We start from the raw sequence: 26,739 nt of genomic DNA, 5'->3' as shown, positions 1-26,739 counted from the left end.
CATTATCAATTTCTATTAACGTTGTAATCTTCAGTAGGTGGAAAACCAACTGTTATCAACAGCCTTTCTTATTTTCATTTGGTTCTCATCGTTTGCTTTTCCTTTTCCTGCTTCCCGGCTCTTTCTGGCGTAGGGGTTACGACTGGCAGCAAGCAAATAAACTGTACAACTGTATTAGGTACAAATATTACGCAAAACAATGGTTTAGATCGATTACTGAGAAATCAACCCGTCGTGTGTAGGCATTGCTGTAATGGGATTTAAGTGTATTGGGCCCTAGAGCCCTATTTTTCGTATCAAATACACAGTTACGCGAGACTGGCGGAAAACTATCTTTTATGATTTGCCATGAATGGTTGCAGTTGGGCTAATATAGTATGAAGTGCACGCAGCACGGATACATCAAGATCGGATCAGCTTATCCAAACGATATACGAGCTCGAATATGTTACACGTTCGAAAACGTGCTGTTCTTTTCTATATTCTAAGATATAAAGCTGGGAACAAAGGTTGGGGAAAATATGGCTGAGTAACATTAGCGGTAATACCTTCTGTTTATAAAATCTTCATCTTAATATCTTATATCCAGCTTTGCGATGTATGACCTGTCACACAGATCTTAGACGCACTATTTCTCTAAAGAAATTCTGAGAATTATTTAAAGATAGCTTGACTGTCAGTTCATTTAGATATGTGAAGTATTGGCTAAACATTAAAAGCATTTGCAACACGGACTGCTCCTCCAAAGAGCTTGCTACTCTACTCAGAAGTTTTCTTTCTTTTGATCACCCTTTGTTGCCCCACTATATCCTTCCAGGTCGACAATGCACAATACCCTCGCCCAAACACGCCCTTGATACCGGCGACCGACACAGCGGTCAGCCGAGCTAAGCCTGTTGTACGTTCGCAGCATGAACACTCTATGTGTGGCTGTAGATATCGACGAGAAATTAATTGGTGCTCCAGACGCCGCCGAATAGCGCCGAGAGTAATGGCCGAGTGAGATAACGGGTTTCAAAAAGACTTGCGTACACTTTCGTGCTAAGGGTGAGCGCGCAAATGTGGTGCATTTGAATATTTATCCATGTGTGTCTGTGTAAAAGATCAGCCTTCTGTCTTTGAAAAAGTATGATAGCTGAATAGCGTCACGTGGGTAGCTGTGAGGAAAGTAGGAACTCTTTCAGCGGTTATCGCCATTTTTACTATTGTACTTGTGACCCTCCCGCTTCTAGTGCCTGGTAGTCACCAACTACCGTATCTAGATATGGAAACATCTATACCGCAACGTTTCTGATGGGCGGAAGGCAGCGGCTCGTCATTTTGCCTGGTGCGTTCCATTTTATCCGTCTCAGTATTGTATGCGTTTTGCTATATTCATTAGTCTAACGGCCGCAGCTGTGTATGGCGCTGAACTTTATTCAGTCATTACTCGGCGTAGATGCACTTTATAAATAAACAAACAGAAAGTTGGGAGAATGTATATTGCGACGCTTGAAAATACAACTAAATGAACGTTCACAATAACAACGCCAACAGTCACAGTACAGTTCACAGTCACTTGCGGGCACATTTTAATGTGAGGCATTCATATGAAACGCGATGGCTGTTCTCGAAACATTTCATATTACTAGTTGTTTTTAGATGACTGGTTGAGCATGTGTGTCAACAAAGTAAGCTTTCAGGTTATTGAATAATATATTTCCGTTACGTGACCGAACGGAACAGGCTGTTCCCTCTCTTCCCAAGGTATAAAGCCATCGAAGTAGAGGCGCTTCAGAGTTTGGAAAGCCAGATTATCTCTATGAACTCAGTGTGTTTTATCGTGCCCTATGGATGACTACCGGATAAAACGATACAGACGGTACGACGCAGAGGTGAATGAGAGAGACCAGAAGGCTGACAATGGCCTAGTGCTGCCTAGTGCAAACCTGCTCTTCCAGGTGGGTGCCACGACTGTAAGGTTTATACCGACGGTTATAAAATGCCGGCACACCAATAGTGGGCAGCGTAAGATTCATCCAAATGTGAGCATGTAATATTCACGGCATCTTAAAATGCTTCAATTAGAGGTTTGCTTCGAGCAGGTAGAATATCTGCTAAGATGAAATTCCATAGTCAGTGATCTTCTAGAACGCGAAAAGACAAAGCGAGCCCTGATATCGGGTTTACCTGTTTGACGATTCTGTTTTCTGTACGTGCTTGTATTGATGATCATTTCAATTATATTCATTGTCTATGCTTAGCAAGCCATATTCTCGTACTGTTAGGGTTCTAACAACCGCAAAAAAAATCTGAAAAATTATTTCCTCTGATCAACTAAAAACGGTGGCTACGCTCTATTGCCAGAAGGAGGACAACAAAAATTGTTTGTCTGGTTAAGATTTTTGAAACGTACGTGAGCGAACCAACAGTGTTCATGCATGTCCTGTTTTTCCCACACTATCAACGTACTAAGTGAATATCTCTACTAGCTAAATTGAGAGGCGATTTGGATGTGTTTATTTGGAACTGCGATGCTTTTACTTTTGCAGAAAACTTTGTTTTGTAATGTACTTCGTGATTCCAAGAAATATGTAACCAATTTAGTGATCTCCTGTAATGTACTCTCCGATTTCAATGCTACATTTTTATGTAGTGTATTATTACATTATTATTACAATTTATGTATAGAAAAGTATCTCCGCCAGAACATAAAAGCACAGATCGACTGATAGCTGATAGCGCACAGTAGTAAAGAGTATACATATATAGGACTCCACCATAGTAACTCAGGCGCTTAATCCATATTCACGATTATGATTCATTAAATGATGTCCACTTTGGTTTTGCTATAATTTAGATGGTGACAGCTGAACAGTTGAGTAAGCGTTTACTTGACTGGGTTAAGATCAACCACCCATCGTTTTGCATAGCAGTCCTTTCTGCTGCGATCACTGCTGGCTCTCAAAGTTGTGTCGTCCATGGCATCAGAGATTGACTATTTCGACAATAACAGCTTGATCAGCAGGTAGTCCAAAAAGTTAGTGGTTCTGTTGCCTTTTTGGCGTCTATGGTCCCGTTGGCCGTCAGACAATCAACACAAAAGTACTGACGTCACCTATAACATTATAGTAAGCAAGCAAATAATACTAATAAAGATCTGATCCAAACTTAGTAAATTACGCTTCCAACAAAATTCAATTCTTTGATTTATTAGGATAACATTCTAGTTTTTGTGACAAACAAGCTGAGCCAAATATATATGTTGGGAATCCAACTTATGACAACGTTACTTTAATTGAAATTCAGTGAGAATTTTCGGCTATGCGTCGGGGGCGTGCTTTTGGTAAAGCAAATAAACTGAAAAAAATTGCAATAAATATGAAAAAAAATTAACTTTCTTGTAGGTTAGCCACGGGTTTGTTGAGTGTATTTTTATATTAAAACATCCTCTCAAGCCTTCAAGCCACTGTCTACAATAATATGTAATTTGAAGTGTATTTCATCTGCATCTTTACTTATTTTGCGAATGGTATGGTGTTCAATATACTATTTAATTTTTATTTTAAATTTATTAATATTTTAGAAACGCACACAAATTTAGGTTCTAAATTAAGGGTTCTTTTTAATCCTACTATTAGCAAAACCTTTGCTTGTTGTCTTAACCATTTTTGATATTCATCATTATAGGACAACTTCGTAAAGGATAGGACACTACCGTAGAAAATTTATTTAGCTGTTGGACAAATCGCCGTCAACGGTAGCAGTCTCCGTTGAGTTCTAACAAAATTTTTGGCGCACGAATGCCCACATTAATTATTGATACGATTTCAGGAAAAATCGAATGGCTTTAAGGCGCCAGCTTAATAGTTTTTGACTGTAACAAACACAAAGGAATGTTTTTGTGTTGTTCTAACAGCTATCATTAAAAAATTATATAGCTCCTCACGCGCGTCAACGGCAAAATAGCTATTGTGCTCTAATCTAATCTGTAACTATTAACCTACAGTTCGTCAGCGAGGCTGGTAAATCTGTTGTTTTGATCGTAGCAGAGATATCCGGAAACGATCGCTGTTGTGGCCGGAATTCTTAGTGAACCGCCTAAACTTTGAAAATGAAGAAAACCAGGTAGAATGATCGGTGGATTTAATTACACTATTTTTTACTGATTGTAATGATATTTTTTTAACAGCTAATATTAATAATTAGCTATTAAATAGGGACAATCAAAAATAATTATTCAAAAGTGAAAGATTCAACGTTCCCGCAGTGTGCTAAATATAAAAAAATGACAGATGGTCAATACTCGAACTGTATCTATATAAATTTAGTTTTAATTGCATTAACTCCTGTAGAAAGAGATACGGAACCATGACATATACCTTGAACAAAATACTGTTTTAGCATTTAGAACTTCAAATAAGCATGATTTCACAACTTCAATGGAGTTCTATCTGTCAGTGCTCTGTCGCAGCTTATCAAATTCGTGTTTTACTGGATTCAATATCTTACACTGTGCCTATTTTCGAATAACTTGTGCCATCTAGGCATATGGTTTTATACTTTAGAAAATTTCTAAAAATACTAAGAAATTATAATATTGTTTTTCACGTCAATGAATTTCACTAGGCCAAATACATGTTGCCGACGGGTTCAAAGGAGTAGGTAGACTAGACCAAGTAGAGCTGACAAATCTAACTGGATCTCGAGTATACATGTTCTTCTCCCTTTAGTATGGTTTGCAGGGCTTTATACTTTTGCAGTGGATGCTACAGCGGTATTTCTATTAGTGAATTATTTTATTTATTCAGATTTGTTTTGTAGTATATGTCATTGGCAGAGCTTGAATCAGCAACCCTTGACTTGCTGCTGTACTACTCTAATATGGGACCCGCGTCGATACTCTCTACCTTGTTTGCCACACACGGTAGCCATCAAATATTTATCAAATATTCATACCTGTTTCTGTAAGTATGATACAATCTCTATAGTGCACATTTTCAGAAATGTGACCCCTATGGGCATAAGAACTTGAGTCCCTAACTCAAAGTATTTTCATTTTGTAGCTGTTGGTGCCATTTTATCCAATTCAAAGCGCAAGCTTTTAATTGCAAAATAAAAAAAATTTCAATATAGGCAATACTTATATATTTATATTTAAAAAAATTCAACATAGGAATATTTAAAGGATTTAATATAGGCAATTGTGATTTATACGCCGAACCCGAAAGGCTTTTCACACAATATTTACTACTTTGTGCATTACTAGTAATCTCACTAGAGTCATTATTCACCAAGCTGAAATTATCAGAACTTAACAGCTATCCTTTTTTAGACTCTTTGTGAAGCGGTCATTCAGAACAGCATTTTTGAAACAATTTTTTGGGCCCTAGAAAAGTAATTGTGACGATTTCCACATATTTGCTTTTACATAAATAGACAGTGCACTACCAGCAAGAAAGAAAGAGCAATTAGCGTGGGTAGCAGTAGTGCTCGTAGGTGCTTATGAAGCGCAGTCCCATTATGAATGCTATTTTGCCTGAGTAGTTCTTAAGGAATAGTAGTATCTCTTCCACAGAATCACTGTGAAAAACGCAGCTACGGCATGGTTATTTGGATGCGAAAGATGTGAGCATCATTCGTAGAAACATTGTTGTGTAATAGCATTGATTTAAATATATAGTTGAATATTTTATTATTCTCTGTATTATTAAATACGAGGCAGGTATATATTCGCTGTTTAATTTAAGCTTATAGCTTATAACGTTATAGCGTTTATAAAAGCAAAGACAGCAATTCAAGTACGGAAGATTGCTAAACAACGAGGATACATTGGGCATTGACGGTATGAAGACATTGATAAACGAGGGACAGTTAATTTCTAAATACATTCTTCCCTAAGTCTCTAAGTGGCATTTTCTAGAATTATACTGACGTAATTGCTTTTTCTAATCTGTAATCTGAGGGAACACGAAAGCAACATGTTGTTAAAACGATAATGGGAACATCTGAAGCAGATTTTGCGATCGTCGCAGTTTCGAACGTCACAGCCTGTGGCGATACAACCTCTCAGGCTTGTAATCGTGAAACCGAACTATAATCAATTTTGGTAAGCTACTAAGTCGCTGAAGTATCGTCATGCTTGCATGATTCAGGCTACCAAAAAGTGCTTCGCTGCGTTTTCTAATCTCTGTGCTTTTTTGCTCGTGGATTCTAGAATGCGATTCGAAACTTCTGCCTGATCTTAAGTCAGCGGAAATAAATCGTTCGGTTGAACAGCAAATAGTAACAGTGCTTATTGACAAGACTCGTAAAGTAACTCAATATCTCGTAAGAGATATTTGTAGTCTTGCTGGCCGTCGTTTTTCTCCAAACACCTACCTGTGAAGTTTATTAGCGTCACGTTAACCGCTGAGGTAGAAGAACTGTTCAGCCATCAAAGACTGCCACTAATCGTACCATTGAAATTACAAGGGGATATTATCAGAAATATAGATCATCATTATAAACATTCATGAAATTCATTAGACCCGCTTTAAATCTTGGATTGTTTGCAGACAGTGTTTTCTAACCGTCTTTAAATAAAGGAAGTACTTTTATTTCCTACAAAGACAATAAGACTGCAGGAAGCCTATTTAAAACATTAGAAAAAGTTTGTTCATAACTACAATGAATACAGCGTTGATTTGGACCTCAATTGAATTTATTTCCTGTATTTACACGCTGCTTAAGGGAGTTCAGCAAAGAACATCGCGTGTTATTATCCTATTTTCAGAGTTATCTTACAGGTATAGAATCACAAATCGACTTTGTAAAGTTGTTGCTATAAGCTACCCATTCTCTGAGCTGGTAAAGCTCAAGCTTGGGGAGGTCTGCGTGTAAACTCAAGCTGATCGAGTAGATATTTCTGTAAAGGCGAATATACTGGCAAACGCGGCGCACACGCCTGTAACAGAACAAGTTATTTTATTTAAACCTATCGATTAGAACACACAAAAATAAAAACAAAGGCGACGTGAAAGGCTAGAGCACTATGTTACGCGCTATTAGGTTTTGTGGCCATTTTATATGGGGCGTCACTACCCGTTCTATGCCGAGGACGACTTGAAAATGCACGCCAGTATGTTTTGTACAAGGGGATAGCTGTTGACGTGCACCCATGCCCTAGTTTACATTAGGCTGGATATGCAGCATCAGAGAATCAGATCGGTAAAATTGATCTACTACAGATCGGCCAACGTTTCCTTGATTTGTGGGTTTTTCAGATCTTCTTAGTTACGTACAGCCTAATAATGATTGCAAAACCTGACCTAACCTTTATTGGCCCAAGAACGCAGGGTTTAAAGAAGGGCTTGTTCGTTAGTAAAAGTACTGATTAACTGAAAATGAAAAACAGCGCAAAAACATAGTTTAATTCCGATGAGAATGAGTTATTAAACATAATTCTGGTGCGACCTTGTAACACTCAGGCTATTGAATCCCTCAATCCAGTTTATTGAAATATATCAAACAAACAAGAGTACGAGTGACCGATGATTTTCCTGTGAATCGATGCTTATTCTTATTCAAACGACTCATGTCTTTGAGAAATTAGAAGTAAAAAGTCGATCTTCTCCTGTTTCAGGCAAAGTCTATTTGAAGTCGCAAAAGCTTCATTTGGATGATAGCTTTTCTGTATTATTGTTAAAATTAGAGTATTTTTGAAATGTAAAATACAGAATGACAACGGCGTCACAGAATTCAAAGAACAAACGTGAAATATTATGTATGACATAGTGTGGTTATTCCACTTGATTGGAGCAGTTTCGCAATTCCGCTCACCTTCTTTCATGTTACGATGGGTGAAGGTTTTTTTTTGTTTTTTAGGGAATTTTTATTTACGCACGCAAAAACAGAGAGGGAAATTTGCAGTTTCGTTTGAACGATGAATAATATAGCATTATCAAATTACCCTGTATTATCGTGTTCCAAGGCCATCCAAAGGTAATAAAGCCGATAACGATGAATGGCTTCTACTGAACTAATTATGTCGGCTTTAGTGTAGTAAGTTGATTATTTTTAATTATATTCCTTTTAGAATCTAAAGCCTCCGTTCGATTCGTTCGCCATCGATCCGTTGGTTGCAATTTTGTTTTGTCGTACTGTGACTAAACTGTTTTAGCCTTTTACAGTGTGGTCATCCGCTCTGAAAAAATAGCAAGTTGTTTTAAAATCATTTGAAAGCCTAACTATTAAGCCAGTTGGATATATTCTGGTTATCTGTGTAAGCCGATTGGCCTTTTACCAAATAATTGCTTGTAAGCTGAATGTTTCGGTTTATAGCAAAACTATTACATTACACTCTAATATATGACAATGTTTTATAAATGCAAAAGTAAAAATCAACTAAGATCTATCTCATGCACATATACATGTCAATGTGCGGTTGATACACATGATTAAAGTTCGCTGAATGTCACTTCCATGCATGTGAGCAAAAAATCCTTAGTTCACACCTCAGGCAGGACAGGCGGAGAGATATACACAAGTTTCGAAAAACGGAAGGATGTGGTTGATAATATTTTACAAAAAGGAATAATTGAAGCCTACTTTGCGAATGTAAGTCTTACGAACGCTTAACTATAATATATTTATATTAAATTACATTTTTGCCGGTGCCAGTGTGTTGACATACATGAAAAAAGAACTGACTTTAAATCTTAGCATTGCCACACTTCAGAATTTTTGAGATACACACGGGTCTGAAATTAGATGTGATTTGCATTACTGATTCTTATCAAATTTTAAGAAATGGGGCAGCACGAAACAGATAGGTGTCTTTTTTTATCGAACATTTGTTGAAGAATAAACAAACAAAAAATAACTGTTTTGTTTGTGGGCCAGAATTTCGGCTGTACTAAAGCTACATTTTGAAAATGCAAACTAATAGTTACATCGTCAAAAATAATTACTTTTAGTTATATTGCATGATTATTCTGAGAATTAGGTGATCCAAGGTGAGGTGGACCTAGGGCCACTGCATTTTGCGCATTTATGAAACCGAATGGCGTCGATGGTAATTTTATAGGGAAATTGAAAAAATTAAGTGGCCTCAGAGTGCAACTCGATTTAGTACAAATGCGCACATGTGTATATATGTCAAGTTAAGCCAAAGCAATTTCGTATTTGTTGTGACATATATCATTCCTGTTAACACGTGTTTCATGTAACCGTTCTCGAAAGATATTTGCACCGCTTTATTGGCGTAGCGTAATTCGAACAAAGCAGTATCGACAACATATGCATCACATCGCAGCTAATCATAACAAAAAAATTCGAATATAGCATGCATAACTATTCACGCTGAAACTATGGATAACACGATCGTTTCACAGGCTTCAGTCCGATGAAGTTGGCTTTCGAGAACAGTTTGCACGTCGCCCTTGTTGTTGCACCTCCGCTCTTCTCGGGCAAAAGGGACTCCTGGATGTCCCAGTACCGGGATCATTCAAAACCGAGCCGACTTCTCACTGGGTAGCAGAATTTCACCTGTTCGTATGCTTGATGATTCATTATTTTGGATCTGTTTAACTTGACAGTGAATTGTTATGGAGCACCGTTTTCTCTACCCATAACTACAACCTGTTCTATAATTAAAAATATTCACCTTGAGTTTTATTAAATGGCTAACTTTTTCACACGAAATTATTCCTAGCCCGTACGGCTCCCCCTGTGGCCATTTTAAGTTCATCCTGTGGCCGACGACGTAGCTTTTTTCAAATTATTTTTTTGGCTCACGTCTTAATGTTCAAATTTTAAGTTTAATTAAGTATTGGCAACAATAATTACAGTTTCTGGACACACTGATCGATATCTTTGAACTTCAAATATCTAGGTTACTGTCTCAACGTAAAGCAGGGGCAAAGTTCACGCACGACAATCCTACATACGACAAAAACTGCTGCCCACCTTTTCAGTGCTCAGTTAACTGCTGCAGTTTTGAAAAATATAGAACATGTTTCATTTATTTTTCTTTATCATTCCCTCCAAGTATGAACAATTTGGTTCCACTTCGTGTGGTTTTGTTGTTTATTGCTTTACTTGCATGCAATTATATGAAATAATTTACGATTAGGCCGTAAGCATGAACAGTCGCAGGCGCTTCCACTGCGTTGAATTGTGGCGAACCTATTTCGACTACATAATAGATGAGTAATAATTTAGACAAATGTACTCGTATAATTTTTTTCTGCTTCGCGACATCGTTTATTTTCAACGATAGCATTAAGCAATGCTGGATCCATATGGTGCTGCCATTATCCGTTTGACATTGGATATAGCTGCCTCTGAGGAAGCCCAGTCTCTATAAGAAATGTAAGGAGTGAACCAGTGGCGCGCATAAATTGGTTGCAGTATGTGAAGTCGAGCTTGTATTTTATAAGCACTTTACTTATTGACTTTTTTTTACATAATCATTTTAGTTGATTATTGTAGTCATTCGAGACAGCGGTGTGTAAATGTGAAACTCGGATGTGATGTGATGGCAAAGGGCATTTTAAATTTAAGTCGTATCTTGATCCTTTAAAAGCCGCTCGTATTTGATGAATGACCATGGAAACGTGCTTACTTGTACTGTTGCGAAAAAGAATGCCCTGTATTAGAATAGTAGGCAATACAACACGTACACAGGCCGTCTAACTAATTTATTTTTTCGGTATCCTTCGTATTTCAAAAAAAATTTGTTACTGAATGACATGGTCTAACTGGAGTGATGGGTTGTTTATTTACTGCCTATATGCCAAGCAGCAATATAAATGCCGACAGTAACAACTATTTCAACGTTTCTATGAAAAAATTCCGTGCTTGACTTTTTAGGTTGGACTCCGCTTTCTGCACAATAACGTACACAAAAGATTAGCAGTGGGCGATATTAACTAATGCTGTACACAGTCTATAGTTGAACAGAAAGCATAATAGTCCCCGAAGATTTTGACGAGTATATTTGCCAGAGGAGTTGCGTTTGCTTGCACTGATCCACCACGCCCTGGGTGGGTTTCAAGTAAAAAATTTATCTATTTTTCCGCGATGCTGTGTCGTTGGTACGCGCAGCAATGATCTCCTTTGAATTCATCAGTTCGGCAAATTCCACTTTCAATACAATTATTCTTTAAACAGGAAGCCTTTTTTACCTTTGTACTATCTTGTTTCATAGAGTCCTTTTATGCACGGATTTCGGTTATTATGATCCAAAGAATTCTAACGGATTCCATTCGCGCATCTGGTCAGCAAAAAGGAGGAGAAAGGTTTAGTAGTTTTGCTTATTGTCTTATCAGACTTCATTTTACTTTTATTTTTTATTGTCTTTCTTATATTGTCTTTTTATTCAAAATGGTTGGGGATTTAGTTCTCAATATCTAGGCATGAGTGATTGTTATTTCTACTGTAAATAAATAAACGAATCAACGGGTACAATTTAGCCACTGAGAATAAAAGGCATCAGGATGACCGCATTACAACATGTAAAATAATATTAGGTATAGAATCCAATCATACGCGTACCCAAGTATAAAGTGTAAGTAGGCTCAGAATTTGTGGAATGCCTAAAGCGGTGTGTTGAGAGTAATGAAAGGTGATATTGCTGGCAATTAATCATTTCATGGCTTTGAAATAGAATGCTCACAAAAAGCACGGCTTTCTTGAAAATCTTGTCCAACAAACATGAAATGAATCGAATTGCGCGACGATCAGGCCAGCTATGTAACACTATGTTCTCTATAAGGAGATGCATAGAGATAACTAGAAACCATATAATCTGATGAGTGATTCAATTTTTAAGAATGCTTTTGACTAATGTATATAATATTTTCGCAGAAACTTCATTTCTTCTTGTGATTCCTGCCCTTAACAACTTTTTGGTAAGAAAAAAAGTGGCATGATGATTTCTCTGCTTGGAGACTACTAAATAGCTACCATCATAATTCCTTCCCTTCTTTTGTGAAATACGTAAAATTTCCCAAAAAAATTTTACAAATTATCAATATATAACCTACCTTTGAGTTTTTAGTGTCCGTTGGTAGTAGACATCATTACTGGCATAGTAGCGCAAATTATATCGTTCTGAGCTTACTGAGAACTCCATCATAATTACATCTGGCTGTATTTTTTGTGCCTTAAATCCACTACTTTTGACATCCGGCACCCAGCATGAAGCGCGTCTTCGCCCCGAGTTGCACCTAAATCACCACGAGTCTCTAAGTTCAGCAGCCAAACATGTTACTCACTACACTGTCATCGAATTATAAATGTACAAATTCATGAATATTCTAACAAATGCTTGCGCTCTATGAATGTAAGCCTTTGCTTTAAAATACGATTCGAATACGATATGAAGTCATAAAATTTACTGAAAAAGGAAAATGACGCAGTGTCCGTAGGATTGTACTGGTTTAAACTGCATCTAAGTTAGAAGAAAAGTTTTGTCTAACTTCAAGCAGATCAGCAGGAGAACGGTATCAACCGGATAGATGAATCGCTTTCATTAACAGAAGCAGCAGCTGAAGCCGCAGGCTTCCTTGTCGGGCCTTCCGTCACAATACGGACAAACAACAACATATCAATCTCCTCTGAATTGCCTTTGGGAATTTTTGGGAAAAGTTCGATCTTGGAGACAAGGACCACTTAATCCCTACCAGCGAATAAGGGATGTTCACTACGGAGTAAGATTCAAAGATACGTTTTTATAAGTAGAACTTGAGGAAACAGTAGCAAAATATGACTTAGTAACAAGATATCACAGCACGTCTAGATTTCGATCGTATGCATACTCATAGTAAATGATATACTGAGCATTTACGAGAAAGAGTACGACTCGATAAGCTTTGAATTTTATGCATCTTCTTTATGTTAGTTTGCGGCGCTCCAGGTGTTATCCATTATGCTATATAGTAAAATGCTACAATTTTATTGGATGCAAACCCACAGCATCTTTATATCTGAAAGATTGTTTTCAAAAATATTCAACAACCAACTAATCAGGTGTTGAGGTGTATTTTAAATAGGTGAACTATGAGGCCCTACCTGTTTGACCGTGAATATTAAAAAAAACTACGGTGACCAACTACGTCCGGAGTTGTAACGGACATTCGTGGACCGACAGTAAAAAAAAGTAGATGATCAAGCTCACGAAAGCAAACTGAAATAGCATATAGTACTTTGCATTATGACATGCTTATCGGCTATTTCTTGGTCCAGTTTCTGCAATGAGTTCCTGCGAATAATCATACAATGGTAACAGTTTAGCTTTTTTCAATCGCAAATAAATGCCTAGCACCGCAAAGAAGAAGGTCATAAAAACCATAGCGGCAAGGATGTGCTTGCGAGCTTATGTCCGGTCTTTCTTTTATTAAATAACAATAAGCAGCCTTGCGGTGAAATTCGAGCCGTTGACAACAACTTGTTGTCGTCGGATGGAACCAGTTGTTGAAACCCCTTAAACACATTTGGTGTTTGTTTCGCTGCTATCGCTGTCTTACCATAGACTAAGACAGTCCCCGGAAGAAAGCTATGCGTGATGTCGTAGCTCTTATTTAAAAGCTGATCGTATCTCGTTACAAGGAGGAGCTAAAGGTAGGGATATTAACGCAGATGAGTTCGTCCACTGAGATGACGACCATTCGGTTACAGCTTACATTGAGGTATCCCGTTAGAATAGATGTCTTGGCTGTTTCCCAATCTTATCGATTGTGCCTTTTAAATTTGTCTAATACGGCAAAAATAAATGATTCGTATTGCTTGTGGTAAGCAGAATGGGTTAAGAGCAGCCAAGAATATATTTTGTAAGTTCCATTGCCAGGCAAACTGAATTGTAATTTGAATAATGCTGTATACTTTCAGGTGTCGGTCATGGATTCAACCAAGCGATTTTTTTCAACCAGAAAATAGGCTATGATTCTGTCTATATGATAATTAGATCCAGATACCGTTTTGCTTCGTCGACACATAACAACTTCATGAGTACTTCTTTGGGGTACAGAAGCTCTAATGTGGCTTGAGAATGATGACCATCAACCGAGACTTCTTGTCTATTAAGGCACATTATTTCATTTTAAACAGTGGTAAGTCAAAAGTCACCAGAAGCTACACGAAAAAAGCATTATGCTCTTATGTAACTGCTGCGAGATTCTAGATAGCAATTTGTATTGCAGTATCTAAAACAATGAAGTAAATTTCTACTATTAGCACATAGATATTCAATTCTTGGCAAACGTTTTATGACCCAGTCGCTCTAATGCTCGCACATGATTGGGTGATTTCTTTCAGCACAAGCGTGTTATATAAATTATCTGGCAGTGGTAGGTCATCAGGCTGGTATTTCAGTAGGTGATATTGGTATAATATTGGGGATTGCTCCACTTGCCGCAGCTGTATTCAAACCTTTGGCGGGAATGATTGCGGACAAAATGCGAAACATTACTGCTGTGATCATGACGTGCGAGGTAAGCTTATAGTAGTTGGACATGTAATCTTTATAAAAGACTTAGCAAATTCACCCACAAAACTAGATGTAAGAGAGTAATGTCGTGGGCATATCTACGTCTAGAACATGTATACCGTAAAAAAACATACGTTTCTGAATAGTCATGTTCGTAATGCCGTGTTTTTTAACCTTATCTTACTAATAATAATGCCGCTTTTTCAAGGAAAAAAGGTTTATCAAAGGTGGATCCGCTTAAGATATCAACCGTTAACTTCGTACTATATGCGCCGCTATTCGCCAGCTACGATTCTAATTTTTTGTCAGTTTTTAACCTTTGTTTCACCTTAATTATTACAACTAATGTCACCATGTTTTTTCATGGAACATTGTGAAATTATTCTCATATAGATTCTCCTATTGGTATTCTGCTGGGGTGTGTTCCTGACGCCGCAGCTGTCAACGACTGAACAAGAGTTCGTGAGCCGAAACTTTTCTACCTGTCCAGCCACCTTGTCCTTAGCAGGATCGATACCATTTAAAAAAGGTGCAATACAATCAATTTTGACATTTCTGGTATTAGTAATAATATTATCTGCTAACTGACTAAGGCACTCAGAAATCAATTTGTTAACGTTGCATTGACCACTTGGAAGTGCCGCTGCTACCACTACAAGCACGTGTTATGTATTCAATAATATACCAACATAGCCGACTTTCATCTTCAAACATTTAATCCAGCATTTTACCAAATGACAACACGGGTGTTTTCTACACAATGGTACGGATGGGTAGAAATGCATAATCAAGAGCATACCATTTAGCTATAAAGATAATTTGTGCCATTTCATAAGTACACACCAGTTATTTGTATATTCAAATATACAATTTTCACTATATAATCAAGCGTGACACTTGAAAAAGAGCTGTGCCTTTCGCTGTTTTTCGTTATCTTTATCAAACAGTACACTATTGTGTATAAAAGAAAATTTCCTCATGAATATTATATTGTGTTGTATTTACATGAACTTTGTGAAAATAAATGTGATCTATAGATAACGATGTACGTACTGTTGAGTACATTTGTGCTCCAGTCGATTCCTGTACCACCTGTTTTCGATTCCAGGCAGTCAATGCAATCTTAACTGCGGAGACGTTTCGAAGCGATCTTTCAAGTTGATCCAAGATGAAAGCACAGACTGTTCTATGAGTTGTTCCGTGGAATGTTCTTCGAATGTTGGTAAGTTCAACCGTCTGTCGTAACATTTAAGGAAGGCCAAGGGAGCATACGGTAGTCATCTATAAAAGTTTACCTGTAAACACCAGGTAGATCCATCTGTCTACCCTCAACCTCTGGTCAGTGCTACTAGGAACATACTTTGCCTCTTATGAATGGTCTTACAATATTAATACGCATATTTACAGCTCATCTATACACAAGTGGGCTGTTATTATACGCAGTTTCTGTGACCATAACGTTTGCTCTGGGCTCAACTCTATATTCGGTGACCGACGCGGCGTGCTACGAAACGCTCGGTGTTGACCATGGCTATTTATTTGGGCAACAGCGACTGTGGGGCACACTCAGTTGGGGAATTACCAGTCCCCTAGTTGGCTACTTAATCGATGCCGTTCCTGACTCCGACGTAAGTTCAATCTGTCTTTTTATCATAACAATATGAACTATGCCATTTATGGGTCACGTAAGATGCGACTTGCAAAACGAAGCGTAGCGGTTTACAAAATAGAACGTTAGCAAAATTTTCGAAATTGAATGAAAACTGGTCCAACTAGGGTCTATTAGAAGCATTCAAGCATTGTGCAATGACTTTCGTTTTATTCCTGAATTCCACTGATCCTAAATGTAACTGTTGTGTAGGACAAAGACTTAAAAAAAACAAAGCTGTTCATTGCCAAACTAGTAAAACAAAAACAATATATTAAAAAATTTGAGCAAAACGTAGATCATAGTGCTTCTTATATAATAAGCGCCTTAGGGCTTGTATTCGAATAATGGGTTTAAACTGAAACTAATACCCAAAGATATAGCAAAGTACTTTAGAATACGGGAAATAAGAAAAAAATGTATATATATGTATATACAGAAACTCCTAAAAAACTATAGTAGCGATTTAAGTTCTTGTAATTTGGCGTTTACTTTTTGAGCCCTTGCTACATCTCTAAAACGGTAATTTATCTTTAGATGAGTCGGTTCTTTCTGCAATGAGGATAATAGACATATGATGTATAATTTGTTTATATTATATTTATATAATATACATATATAATAATATAATAATAATAAAAATAATACAAATAAATAATAATAAAAAATATAATAATAAATGTATAGTTATGTAACCTCTAAGGATAATGCCAGATTCTTTTTTCATTCGTTTTCAGATGAGGAAGTTTCTTCCAGCTATAATAGGTTTCACTGTATTAATTGTACTTAATAACGTGCTGCTCTTATTCACACCACGGTTTATCACTCCGACAACAACCGAGCACTTTTTCGAAGATTTGAAAACAATTTATAGAAATGCTCGAGTAATAATGTTCACTTTTCGGGTAAGTACAAGTATGAAGACAACAATTTCTTTGATACTACTAGAATTAAATTCGTTTTGAATTCACTCTTCCTTTGTTAGATCTGCGTTTACTTTTATTTTATTCCGGTGGAAACGGTCACTCCGACTAAGGGTAGTATGTAGGTAAATAGGTCATCCTCTAATCGATTCTTTTTCCTTTGTGGCTTCGAAGTCACTGATGGGCGGTATTCTGCTTGGCGCGGTGTGGACCTATTCTGTTTGGTTGCTTGAAAAATTGAACGCGTCGAAGACTTTAACGGGACTTACCTTCAGTATGCAGTCACTAGTGGTTGAAATTCCTATGTTTTTCATTTCGGGGTACCTTTTGGAGTGGTTAGGTTACTTCGGCTGCATGACGGCAACATTCGTCTGTTTAGCCGTCAAGTTGCTTGGATATTCGTTTTTACAGGTGCGTATCATTCTAGGCCATAGTGCTGAAGAAGGCTAGTTTAGTTCACCGCATGTCTTACCTGCCTCACGTTCTATAGACCAGTGCGTTTGGAATCGACGCAAACAAGTTCTATTAAGCTTAACACAAATACCAGTATAAGCCTCGTTACTACAGAGTCTAACATCTAGCCCAGATACAACCAACCTTTTTAGATTAATATAATTTTTATATATTTACCTGGGATGAATGAATATAAAATTACATGTATAAATGATATTTCAGTCATTATATGACTATGATATACTCGTTGTCCACCAGAGCTAATCGTTACCAAAATTTAATTATCGTGCTGCTTTGTTTTGTCTACAAATGTATCCTCTACTAGTAGGATCCTTGGTACGCGCTGCTAATCGACGTTGTCGGCGGAGGGGCATTCCCCTTATTCTACGTGTCTCTCACTGGATTTGCTAATATATCCGCATTAGCGGGTACTGCCGGGACGATGCAATGTCTTTTTGGCGCTGTCTACGAGGGAATAGGTACGTGTAGATTATATTCGAAAGGAACTAACATAATAAGTATAACGATGAGCCCGGCTGGAATAGCGTGACCGATATCGTTGTGAAGTCGATCAGCTTGTGAGGTATTTGTTATTAAAAATTAATGAAATGATGTCGCCTTTGCTAAAGAAGTTTGTCATTTCCGAAGTTGTTAGGTTTTGTGAAGTCTATTTTAATTTGTGAATTATTGGGTCTTGCATTGGTATGGTTAGGCGTCTCGATAGGGAACTTCGTCTGTGGTCGCTTTATTGATATGTATGGAGTTCGAGCAGCATTTCAGATAATGGGTCTCATAGCATTGGCCTGTGTACCATTCTGCGCGCTTAGTTAATCTATGGGACGCAACAATCAGGCAAGCAAGTACTCAGGTAAGTTTGTACTTTTGTATCATTGATTCAGTACTGATTCAATACTGAAAAAGAGAGTGGATGGAAAATATTAAAATATATTAAACTATATTGTGTATCGAATACATCTGTGCACAAGTGCAATACTCCGAGATTCGCTATATCATTTAGGCCAACCAGTTAGCTGGTTGATGACTTGGAAATTCTATTTATAGAATTTGACACGGATAGTTCTGACAATTTTCGAATACGATTTAGCCGTTTTGAGTTAATACCGATGAGCAGGTATCTTTCACTTTAAATACCCGTATATGTTATTTAACCGTTTTCTTGAAAACTTGACACGCTTCTTCTCTGCGTTGTTTTGTGTTTACTGCATTACAAACAATTTAGCTGAATGCGTTTATAGCACTTTCTTATGCGATGAAATAATGCGACAAATAAATGCGTGTCTGGCAATAATTTTAGTATCCACTAGATGGGAAATGCGCACCCGGGGCAACGAGAAGAAATACATAATTTTTTCAAAACCGACTTCTCCGCTCTGATAATGAACCATTAACTAAAGTCTGGATAACAATCAGTAGCGAATGAGCATGAACCACGTGATTTGTCACGTGAAAATTGCACCTACCTAACCACCTTAGTGGCTACTTGGAAAAATATACTGTCACATCACTGCCACGAGTTGCCTATACGTGCATGAATATATACTAAGCACAAAAAATTAGATCTCAAAACAACTATAAGATAAGTAGTAGGCTTCCGACACCAGTGAAAAGCAGATTGCGACTCAGCGCTTTAAAACAGTGGCGAAACACAATATAGAGGCCCTAGAAAAGTCAAGAACAGTGTAAATTAGTTAAGGTAAAAAAACAACAGTATATGACCTTATGAAATTTTCGTGATCCGGATCATTTTGAAAGGGTTGAAACGCACCTGATGAATTAAAATACTACTGTTCAAATCCATATAGCGCGGTATGGAAAACAAGCCATTCAAAAAAAAAGTTTACTTACAAAAAAAAGTAAAGTTTTTTAGTAGAACCCAAAAACGGTTCAGTTAATGAATCGCTTTCATTAATAGCTTTTTGATTAGTAGATCCATCTATTCCTTGTTCCCTAGTGTCGCCTCTTATACTCCTGTTAGAACATGTAAACTACTGCTTTTGCTCTATGTACTCATGCGACACTAACAATGAAAGTCATCCTCGTTATTATTTGATATTCTTAAGTGTTTTGATTTTTTTTGTCTTTGTATACGCAACGTATATATCTTGTACCATGCACATGAGCATAGACGATAGCTTTAGTAAACGGCAAGGTCGGAACAACAATCATGGCATCACTGGAAAACCGGTTTGGCAGTGGCCATAGAAAACCTCGCAAATAAAATTTTTCATTATAGTACAATGTGAAAGGAACTAACACTTTTCAAGAAGCTACAGAGTTATTTTTACCATAGAATCTTGCTAACCAAAGTGCCAAGCAGCCATTTTTTCTAGATTGATACGAAATCAAACTTTTCCCGTAAAAAGTACCTTAGAGCGTTAGTAATTTCCTTAGTAAAGTACAGTAACCATAATGTACTAGCTATTAACGCGTCAAGCGTCAGTTATGGGTCAACCAAGTGAATGTATCTTTTTAAGAATGCTAATCCTCCTATAATAGACATATTCTTTGGTTTTTGCGACAGCGAGCAGCAAATGATTATAATACAACCTTGAAAAGCGATTAACGATTAACAGTACAATGTGTTGACCGCATTATACTAGTCCATGCTTAGCGGATCCTTAGCGGAAGACACGGAATCAACCGAAAAGTCCAACACAAGAATTGTTGCCGGTGTGCATTCGCTGTATTCGCTCTACTGTTTAGTTCGTTAGCTGTTCATCCTACAAGTACCCCTTTGTCAACCTCTTCACGCGAGCAACTATTTGTACATATAATACGCACAATTGTTCAGTCTTCGCAAATAGTTAATACAATGTGATTTATAAACTCCGACCTGATTTTGCTTTGGTTTTTGATTAGTTTCCACGAGATTTGTACTACTCTTCCTTTATCACTAGCACATTACCATATGTAGTATGTCTTCTCGTAAGATGTCTATTTTGTTTGCAAATGTATCTGTGCGAGTGTTAAATCCTTTGCACTATCTGTGGTACCTATTATTATTATATATATAATATAATTATATATTATATATATATATATATATATATAATACTATATATAATAATATATATCACATATTATACGTGTCTTGCGGTCCGCTTTCGATTAAGTTAAAATAAATTTGTAGCCGATAACGTTTTGCTGATAATGTATTCTGCTTTTATAGTGGATGCTTATCTGCAAAGACTGAAGTACATTTATATAATACACTAACAGTACAATAATAAAAATACGAGATAAATATGGGTAAAAAGTGGGTAAAATAAATATTTAATAAGTTAAAATAAGTAAAGTAATTATACTAAACTGTTGATAGTCAGCGTAGTAACAATGTGAATAATTGTAAAAGTGCAATTTGGTCCGCTACGTTATTTCTAACCAACATGTAATTCCAATATATTACTACAGTTTGTTGCCAAATTATCGGTGAATCCTTTTATTTCTTGTGTGTTCAATGGCAGTTGGACCTTGTGCTCTAAATCCCCATTCATTTATAATGTGACTATGCGATAGCTGTTTAGTGTCCGTTAATTGTGTTCGTTAAATGTTGTATAATGTTTGTTACGGTTTGACCTCCAGCGGCAGCAACTTCTGAACTTTCGGAAGACTCGAGTTCGAAAAAAAATACACCAAACTGCAAGCAACGCGCGTCAAGTGGTTCCGTATGTTTCATAGTCTTATGTTTAGCACCTAGTATTCTTACCTATGTCAGTGTGCTAAGCGAATCAAATGACAATCAATGCTATTTGTGGCAAGTGGAACATTCGTGATAGAATTCTATTGGGTTATATTCTAATTAGAACTTCGGAACAACAAGTTGCATGATGTTATTGTTTATTATACAAAAAGTTGTTATGGCATAAAATACTAAACAATACATAAAAGTGAAAATTTGCACTCCCTTAATACAAAGTGCTTTTTTTTATACATAACTTATCAGTGGTTCTAATAGTTGTGCTAGTTACGGCATGCAAGCGAAGAATGTCCAAAAATATGATATATAAAAAAGTGGACGCGACTTGGAGGGAGAAGTCTTTCTTTAGGTTTAGGTGGACTTTCTGTACTTTCTTTCCACACGTTGAATAGAGTTCTATCTTACCGGATATCATATTCACTGTTGTATTGTTATGCATGTAATTACCTACTCAGTGAAACTCGAGATTAAAGGCAAAGATAGTGCTGTCAGTATAGCTAGGCTATTGAGATAAACCGATTCCATCGGCAAGCGATGTGATACATGATGCAATAAAAAAATAGCAAAATTTAGATCAATAACATGTTCCCATAAATAGTTTCTTTGGTCTTAATTTATAGCTCTGCAAGGGGCTCAATATACTAGACAGCCAGTTACAAAACTCACTATGGTATGAGAAACCAGCTGGAAATCCAGCCATTTAGCTACATCATTTTTCTTTTGACCAAATAATTGCTCTTTTCACAATTGGTAGTTGCTGATAAAGCAATCTGACAATTTAAATATGTTGTATTTTATGCCGGTGACCTGCTGTTTGTTCTATTAGTGAGGTCAAACGTGAAGCATTATTTATTAAAAACATAACGATTACACAAAGCATAAACTGAGATGCCCTTTAATTTCGTTTAGAGAACTTATCGACTGTGAAGCGTAAAGATTCAGTAAGAGATGATGCAGATTCTCACATGACGAAATGCTATATCAGGCCTTTGTGAGATCCATGTTAGCACTTATGTAAGAGGCGAATTTTGATCCAGTGTTGTATTTTTCACGTTAGTGATATATAGTTAGATGTGTTGTATCTATCAGTGAAAAATAGAAAATAGAGGTTATCAACATCGCACAGATCCGTAAATTTAACTAGCAAATGGAATCTATTGCAAGCTGCCCGATACTGTATATTCGTGACAAAGCTAGAAAAAAGCTCTGCATAGTTCCTATAGCAGTTTTAACTATTTACGTTGTTTTTTACGTAATATAAAATGTTATAATTTTTAGTTCATACGTGCTTCCTTATTCATAATATAAAAACACGTATACGTACGAGCTTTTATATTTTATCGATATTCATTCGCATACTTAGATCAGCATGATTTAACCAGCACTACAACTCGTATGTGTACGTGTTTTTATATTATGAATCAGTATGGCAACTGCAGCACGTATGCAGTAAAGTAAAATTAAATATTTTATATTATGTAAAGAATAACTTCGTTTTAATACAAAACAGCTACAGCAACCACGACAGTTTTCTCGATTTTAATTGTAAATCAAAAATCGGAATTCATTGATTAGTTCTCGACAATTAAACCATAAGTCAAAGTCGCTCAAGTTTATTGTGTCTGCTAGCAACTACTGTAATTAACAGATTTGAATCATGAAAACCGAACTACACAAAGATGATATTAACATGGATTGCATATACATAAATCAACATTGTAAAATTTATAGATACATATCATTGGCCTATATTATGCCTCAATGCATCATTTATTGAGAAAATTGAATTTTTTGGTTCCTTTGGCTATGAAGGACCTGTGACATGTTTGGTAAAGTTTTTTAAATAATAGCCTTTGTTTAATTCATATCAAATATGGCATCTCCGTCTTCTCAGTACACATAAATAACAAGTACGTAAGATGCAAATAGTCCGAAGTTATTATAAGCTATCCTAAAAAGTCGAAAGTGCAATTTCAGAATATCAAATCTCTCTGAACTTCTCTGCGAAAATTGTGAGCTTTTTCTTGTATACGTGACATTTAATGATATCATGTCCAGAGTCATTTAGTCTGATAAAAACAGCGCGTGCTATCGATACAGCGAAAAATGTATGCGTCTGTTTTTATTAATATTGAATCATCTACGTAGGGATGGCGACCCGCACCAGGCATAATTACAAAAAAATTGGTAATAGGATATCTCCCTAGAGATAATTGCTGGATCGTTTATAGAAATCTTTGTCAAGATTAATTTAGAGCTTAATGTAAACTGCAGTAAAGTGCCGCGGTAGGTGTGTCCGTCAGCACTACAATATAGTTTTGTTTTTCTATTCTCTAACTAAAATGACTCAGTAACTTCTTACTATAATATATATATATATATATATATATATTATATATATTATATATATAATTAGTAAGAAGTTACTGATATTTTCGTTTCCATCAATGCTTCGGCAGGAGAGAGCAAAAAATCCAAAAGTGCCAAGACTCCATAGTGCCGTTTTAAAAATAAACAGTGTAAATCAGTACATCAAGATCTGTACTATAATAACCAGATTTGATTTTAGTAAATGAAAACGAAGCATCTGTCGAATAACTTTTGTTCAACTAAGAACTGACGCTACAGGCAAGTCTTATATAAGATGTGGCACATCAAGTGATGAATATAAAAAGATTTATGTTACTGAAAACGTATGCGTATGCGTCGATAGAAAGTCGTATTCATATTTTTAGTTATGTTTATATATTTATTGCTATACAATTTCAAAGCAGATGTTACTTACAAAAGGTAATAGCTTCGCGTTTAAATACCTTTTTGGACTCCTTCCCTTATTAATTCATGGTTTACAATTGTAAACCTTCGTGTAAGATTGTTTAAGATCTCACGTAGTCTTCTTGAAGGTACGTGTATGCAGAGACTAAACGGATATAGTCATCTCATAATGGTAATTGATTTCGACAGTAAGCCGTATCAGATACATTTACGCTAGACACCGTGGTAACAACCGCTGCGTTAAAGAAAGTTATAGTTTGCGTTCCGACGTCGCACCTCTGCTGCGAAGCGCCTCATGCACGGTAGCCGACCCTCGGTTGTCTCTTTTCACCATTATGTAATCAACAGTCTTTTGCATCACCTTTAGCCAAGAGATGACACAGCCGTCGTACTGTGAACTGCAGTCGGCTCGGCGCGAAGCACCGTACTGTGCGGCCAATGCAAATGGCCGACGAATTCGCGAGCCAAAGATATTCCGATCAAATGGGCTGAAATTGATGGACACGAAATCGTTCAACAACATAAACAAGTGAACACAATGCGGATATGCCGAGATCAATCGCCACCGCCCCTCATTATGAAACAGGTATAAGTGCTGGAGGAATTTTTCGAAAAGATAACTAAAATTTTGTTGCACAGCTTAGAGCTAAAACGCTTCGAGGTTGAGCATAATGTTCTATTGGCAAAAAATTTCCTTGGCCCCTCTCTAACCCCGATCGCAATCGTCTATACTGATGGCATACTTTTTAAGGCTCAGTTTAGTAAGTCAATAATACGCTTCATATATATAATCGGTTCAGCTGGCTTCGAACACTTACGGAAAGATCAACTGCATTGCTAAACCGATTACGCCAAACTTCATGCGGTCGTGGTGAGCCTCGCATATCGACCTTTTTAAACACTCCTGGTAATCGAGGCGGGACGAGACGCTTCTAAACGGCGCACCATTGCTTCCACCCTTAGGGCCAATCAAAGCTGTTACCCAAATTGGAAGAAAAAAGTATATAATTAGTGAAATACCGCATATTCACAATACGCAAATGTATTCATTTAATGTTCAACTCATGCATCGAAGAAGGCAATGGGAAATAGAGGTGATTAAAATTAGGGGATATCAATAGCATTGCGTAGGGTATGCTTGACTGATATATTCACTAGGTAGTTTACCGCTATTGGGTTAGGTAAGTTAATCACTTATTTCTTTCTAAAAACATCTGGCTATCAGACAAATGTCTATTATCATGTTACAACGATCGTTAATCAGAAGACATTTAAGAATATATAAGTTAAACTCACAGGCGATCAGAGACCGGATTTCGGAGGGGCGTCTAATCCCGTTCATGTGCTGCATATGTCTGTGTTTCGATACAAAATTGGTGGGCACGCTGTTTTCCTGCAACTTCAAAGCTGTTGCTGCCATCCAAAAGCAACCTGTAGCTAACGTTACCAGAATTTGCTGCATCTCTGCCACAAAGGAAGTTCCTAGAATGAATAGATAAACGTCGAAAAACGTGAGATAAGTGGATCTAGTATTACAAATCGTTATAAAGGAGAATGGGAAGGAACACAGATTATGGATTGATACAAACTACAAAGAAGCCAGTAAGTATTTATTCATACCAATCCGAAGGAATAGATGCTTTAACCGGTCGCTAGGTCTAAACAATTCTATGAACCGCCCTGTAAAGCCGTCATATGCATAATATAATAGCATATCAAGTTGATTACGTATAGTTATTATAAATGTATTTCAGATATTTGAGTGTTGGTAACTTAATTGATTTAACATAAGCATCAATTATCAAAAATCGAGTTCCTAAAATCGATACTTTATCTTGGATTACAATTTATTCGGTAAAAGTGTATTTGAGATTTCTAAAGGTTTATTTTCTCGCAAGTTATTGATAGACTTTACCCATATGGAACAGTGCTAAAGACGAAGTTGATATTCTAATTGACAGTAGGAAAAATATTTCGCGTATAATACAATAAGCAGCCTGAAATAATCCAAAAAGCTAAACAAGTCAACAGAAATGACTGCGATTGAGAGTAGTAAATTGTAAAACCATAGCGAAGCGTTGTTTCTATACTGTTAAATTTCTCTGCGTTAAGATAATTTTAACTTCAGTGAAATCCATAGCCTATCTATATTATTACTACTAACAACATTGGTTTATTATGCATATGCCAATTCATGAATTATAGGAGTTTCATAAGCTCCCACATTTAACGAGTTCTATTTATCGTAGTATTGACACACATTACATAAAATTACCGAATATTGACGATAGCAGTTTGCCATCATGTTAACGCCTTTTATTATTTACCTGCATCATATCGACCTTCAGTCCACTACAGTTAAATGAATCATTGGCAAGTAAATCTTGCAGACTTATTCTAAAAATAAGACTTATACACTTTGCTCTATTCTCCGTACACTGTTGTTCCTATTAGGTAATTTTGAGACTAGAAATGTATTCATGTCGTCTCCTCTACATGTCTTGCATACCTGCATGCTATTATGAGCCACCTATATACAAGAAATTATCTTTTGGCTAGGATTGTTAATTACAATGCTCTGCGCGTACGCCAATCATGTAGTTTTTTGTTTGATAATAAAATATTGACTATGTCATGCTAATATAATGATAGTGTAACGCTTCGTTTTTTTGAACCATAAAATGCATAGTATACAGTTATGGGAGAAGCTTTAAATAAAGAGAAAATCCTAATGTTTCGACCACACAACAACTACTTATATCCTAATACAAGT

At 36.7% G+C, this 26,739-nt stretch overlaps 2 protein-coding genes and 1 long non-coding RNA gene across 11 annotated transcripts; 1 reads left to right on the top strand and 2 right to left on the bottom strand.

The window, feature by feature from the left end:
* Positions 1-1,054: 1,054 nt before the first annotated feature.
* On the top strand, positions 1,055-24,472 carry LOC111260351 (major facilitator superfamily domain-containing protein 6). Of its 7 annotated transcripts, none has more exons than XM_086968291.1 (12): positions 1,059-1,327; positions 1,726-1,940; positions 13,852-14,072; positions 14,278-14,453; positions 14,843-14,978; positions 15,558-15,671; positions 15,857-16,077; positions 16,835-17,002; positions 17,195-17,431; positions 17,802-17,952; positions 18,186-18,341; positions 24,334-24,472. In XM_086968291.1, the coding sequence occupies exons 3-11, from the start codon at positions 14,012-14,014 to the stop codon at positions 18,302-18,304; spliced, it is 1,383 nt and encodes a 460-aa protein (XP_086824417.1). In that variant the 5' UTR covers positions 1,059-1,327; positions 1,726-1,940; positions 13,852-14,011; the 3' UTR covers positions 18,305-18,341; positions 24,334-24,472. The 7 variants fall into 7 exon arrangements, with proteins under 7 accessions (XP_022688775.1, XP_086824417.1, XP_086824418.1 ...); XM_022833034.2 differs by lacking the exon at positions 24,334-24,472 and adding an exon at positions 21,077-21,521 and having other exon boundaries at positions 1,061-1,327; XM_086968292.1 differs by lacking the exons at positions 17,195-17,431; positions 24,334-24,472 and adding an exon at positions 21,077-21,521.
* On the bottom strand, positions 6,665-9,718 carry LOC111260352 (uncharacterized). 3 transcript variants are annotated; one of them, XR_015311021.1, is made up of 4 exons: positions 9,314-9,718; positions 7,931-8,164; positions 7,295-7,358; positions 6,665-6,925 (listed from the first exon to the last, which is right to left on the bottom strand). It is a non-coding gene; the product is annotated as an uncharacterized LOC111260352 (long non-coding RNA). The 3 variants fall into 3 exon arrangements; XR_002680289.2 differs by lacking the exon at positions 7,295-7,358 and having other exon boundaries at positions 8,931-9,714; XR_002680290.2 differs by lacking the exon at positions 7,295-7,358 and having other exon boundaries at positions 9,314-9,711.
* LOC111260376 (uncharacterized) lies at positions 24,217-26,088 on the bottom strand. Its single transcript, XM_022833085.2, has 3 exons — positions 25,263-26,088; positions 24,785-24,941; positions 24,217-24,454 (listed from the first exon to the last, which is right to left on the bottom strand). The coding sequence occupies exons 1-3, from the start codon at positions 25,426-25,428 to the stop codon at positions 24,217-24,219; spliced, it is 561 nt and encodes a 186-aa protein (XP_022688820.1). The 5' UTR covers positions 25,429-26,088.
* Positions 26,089-26,739: the final 651 nt, after the last annotated feature.

The sequence above is a fragment of the Varroa jacobsoni genome, unplaced genomic scaffold (genome assembly GCF_002532875.2).
Source record: "Varroa jacobsoni isolate VJ856 unplaced genomic scaffold, vjacob_1.0 scaffold_431, whole genome shotgun sequence".
Lineage (NCBI taxonomy): Eukaryota > Metazoa > Arthropoda > Arachnida > Mesostigmata > Varroidae > Varroa > Varroa jacobsoni.
This window is presented reverse-complemented; position numbering and strand designations above follow the sequence as displayed.

Excerpts from the sequence above, each read along its gene's own strand:
- LOC111260376 (XM_022833085.2), bottom strand. The coding sequence starts at position 25,428 with ATGCAGCAAATTCTGGTAACGTTAGCTACAGGTTGCTTTTGGATGGCA. Across the intron at positions 24,942-25,262 it reads AATCCGGTCTCTGATCGCCT|CTTTGATTGGCCCTAAGGGT; the intron begins GTGAGTTTAACT and ends TTTGGGTAACAG. Across the intron at positions 24,455-24,784 it reads GCAATGCAGTTGATCTTTCC|CCCATTTGATCGGAATATCT; the intron begins GTAAGTGTTCGA and ends CATCAATTTCAG.
- LOC111260351 (XM_086968291.1), top strand. The coding sequence starts at position 14,012 with ATGATGACCATCAACCGAGACTTCTTGTCTATTAAGGCACATTATTTC. Across the intron at positions 14,454-14,842 it reads CTGTGATCATGACGTGCGAG|ATTCTCCTATTGGTATTCTG; the intron begins GTAAGCTTATAG and ends ATTCTCATATAG. Across the intron at positions 17,003-17,194 it reads TAATAATGTTCACTTTTCGG|TCACTGATGGGCGGTATTCT; the intron begins GTAAGTACAAGT and ends GTGGCTTCGAAG.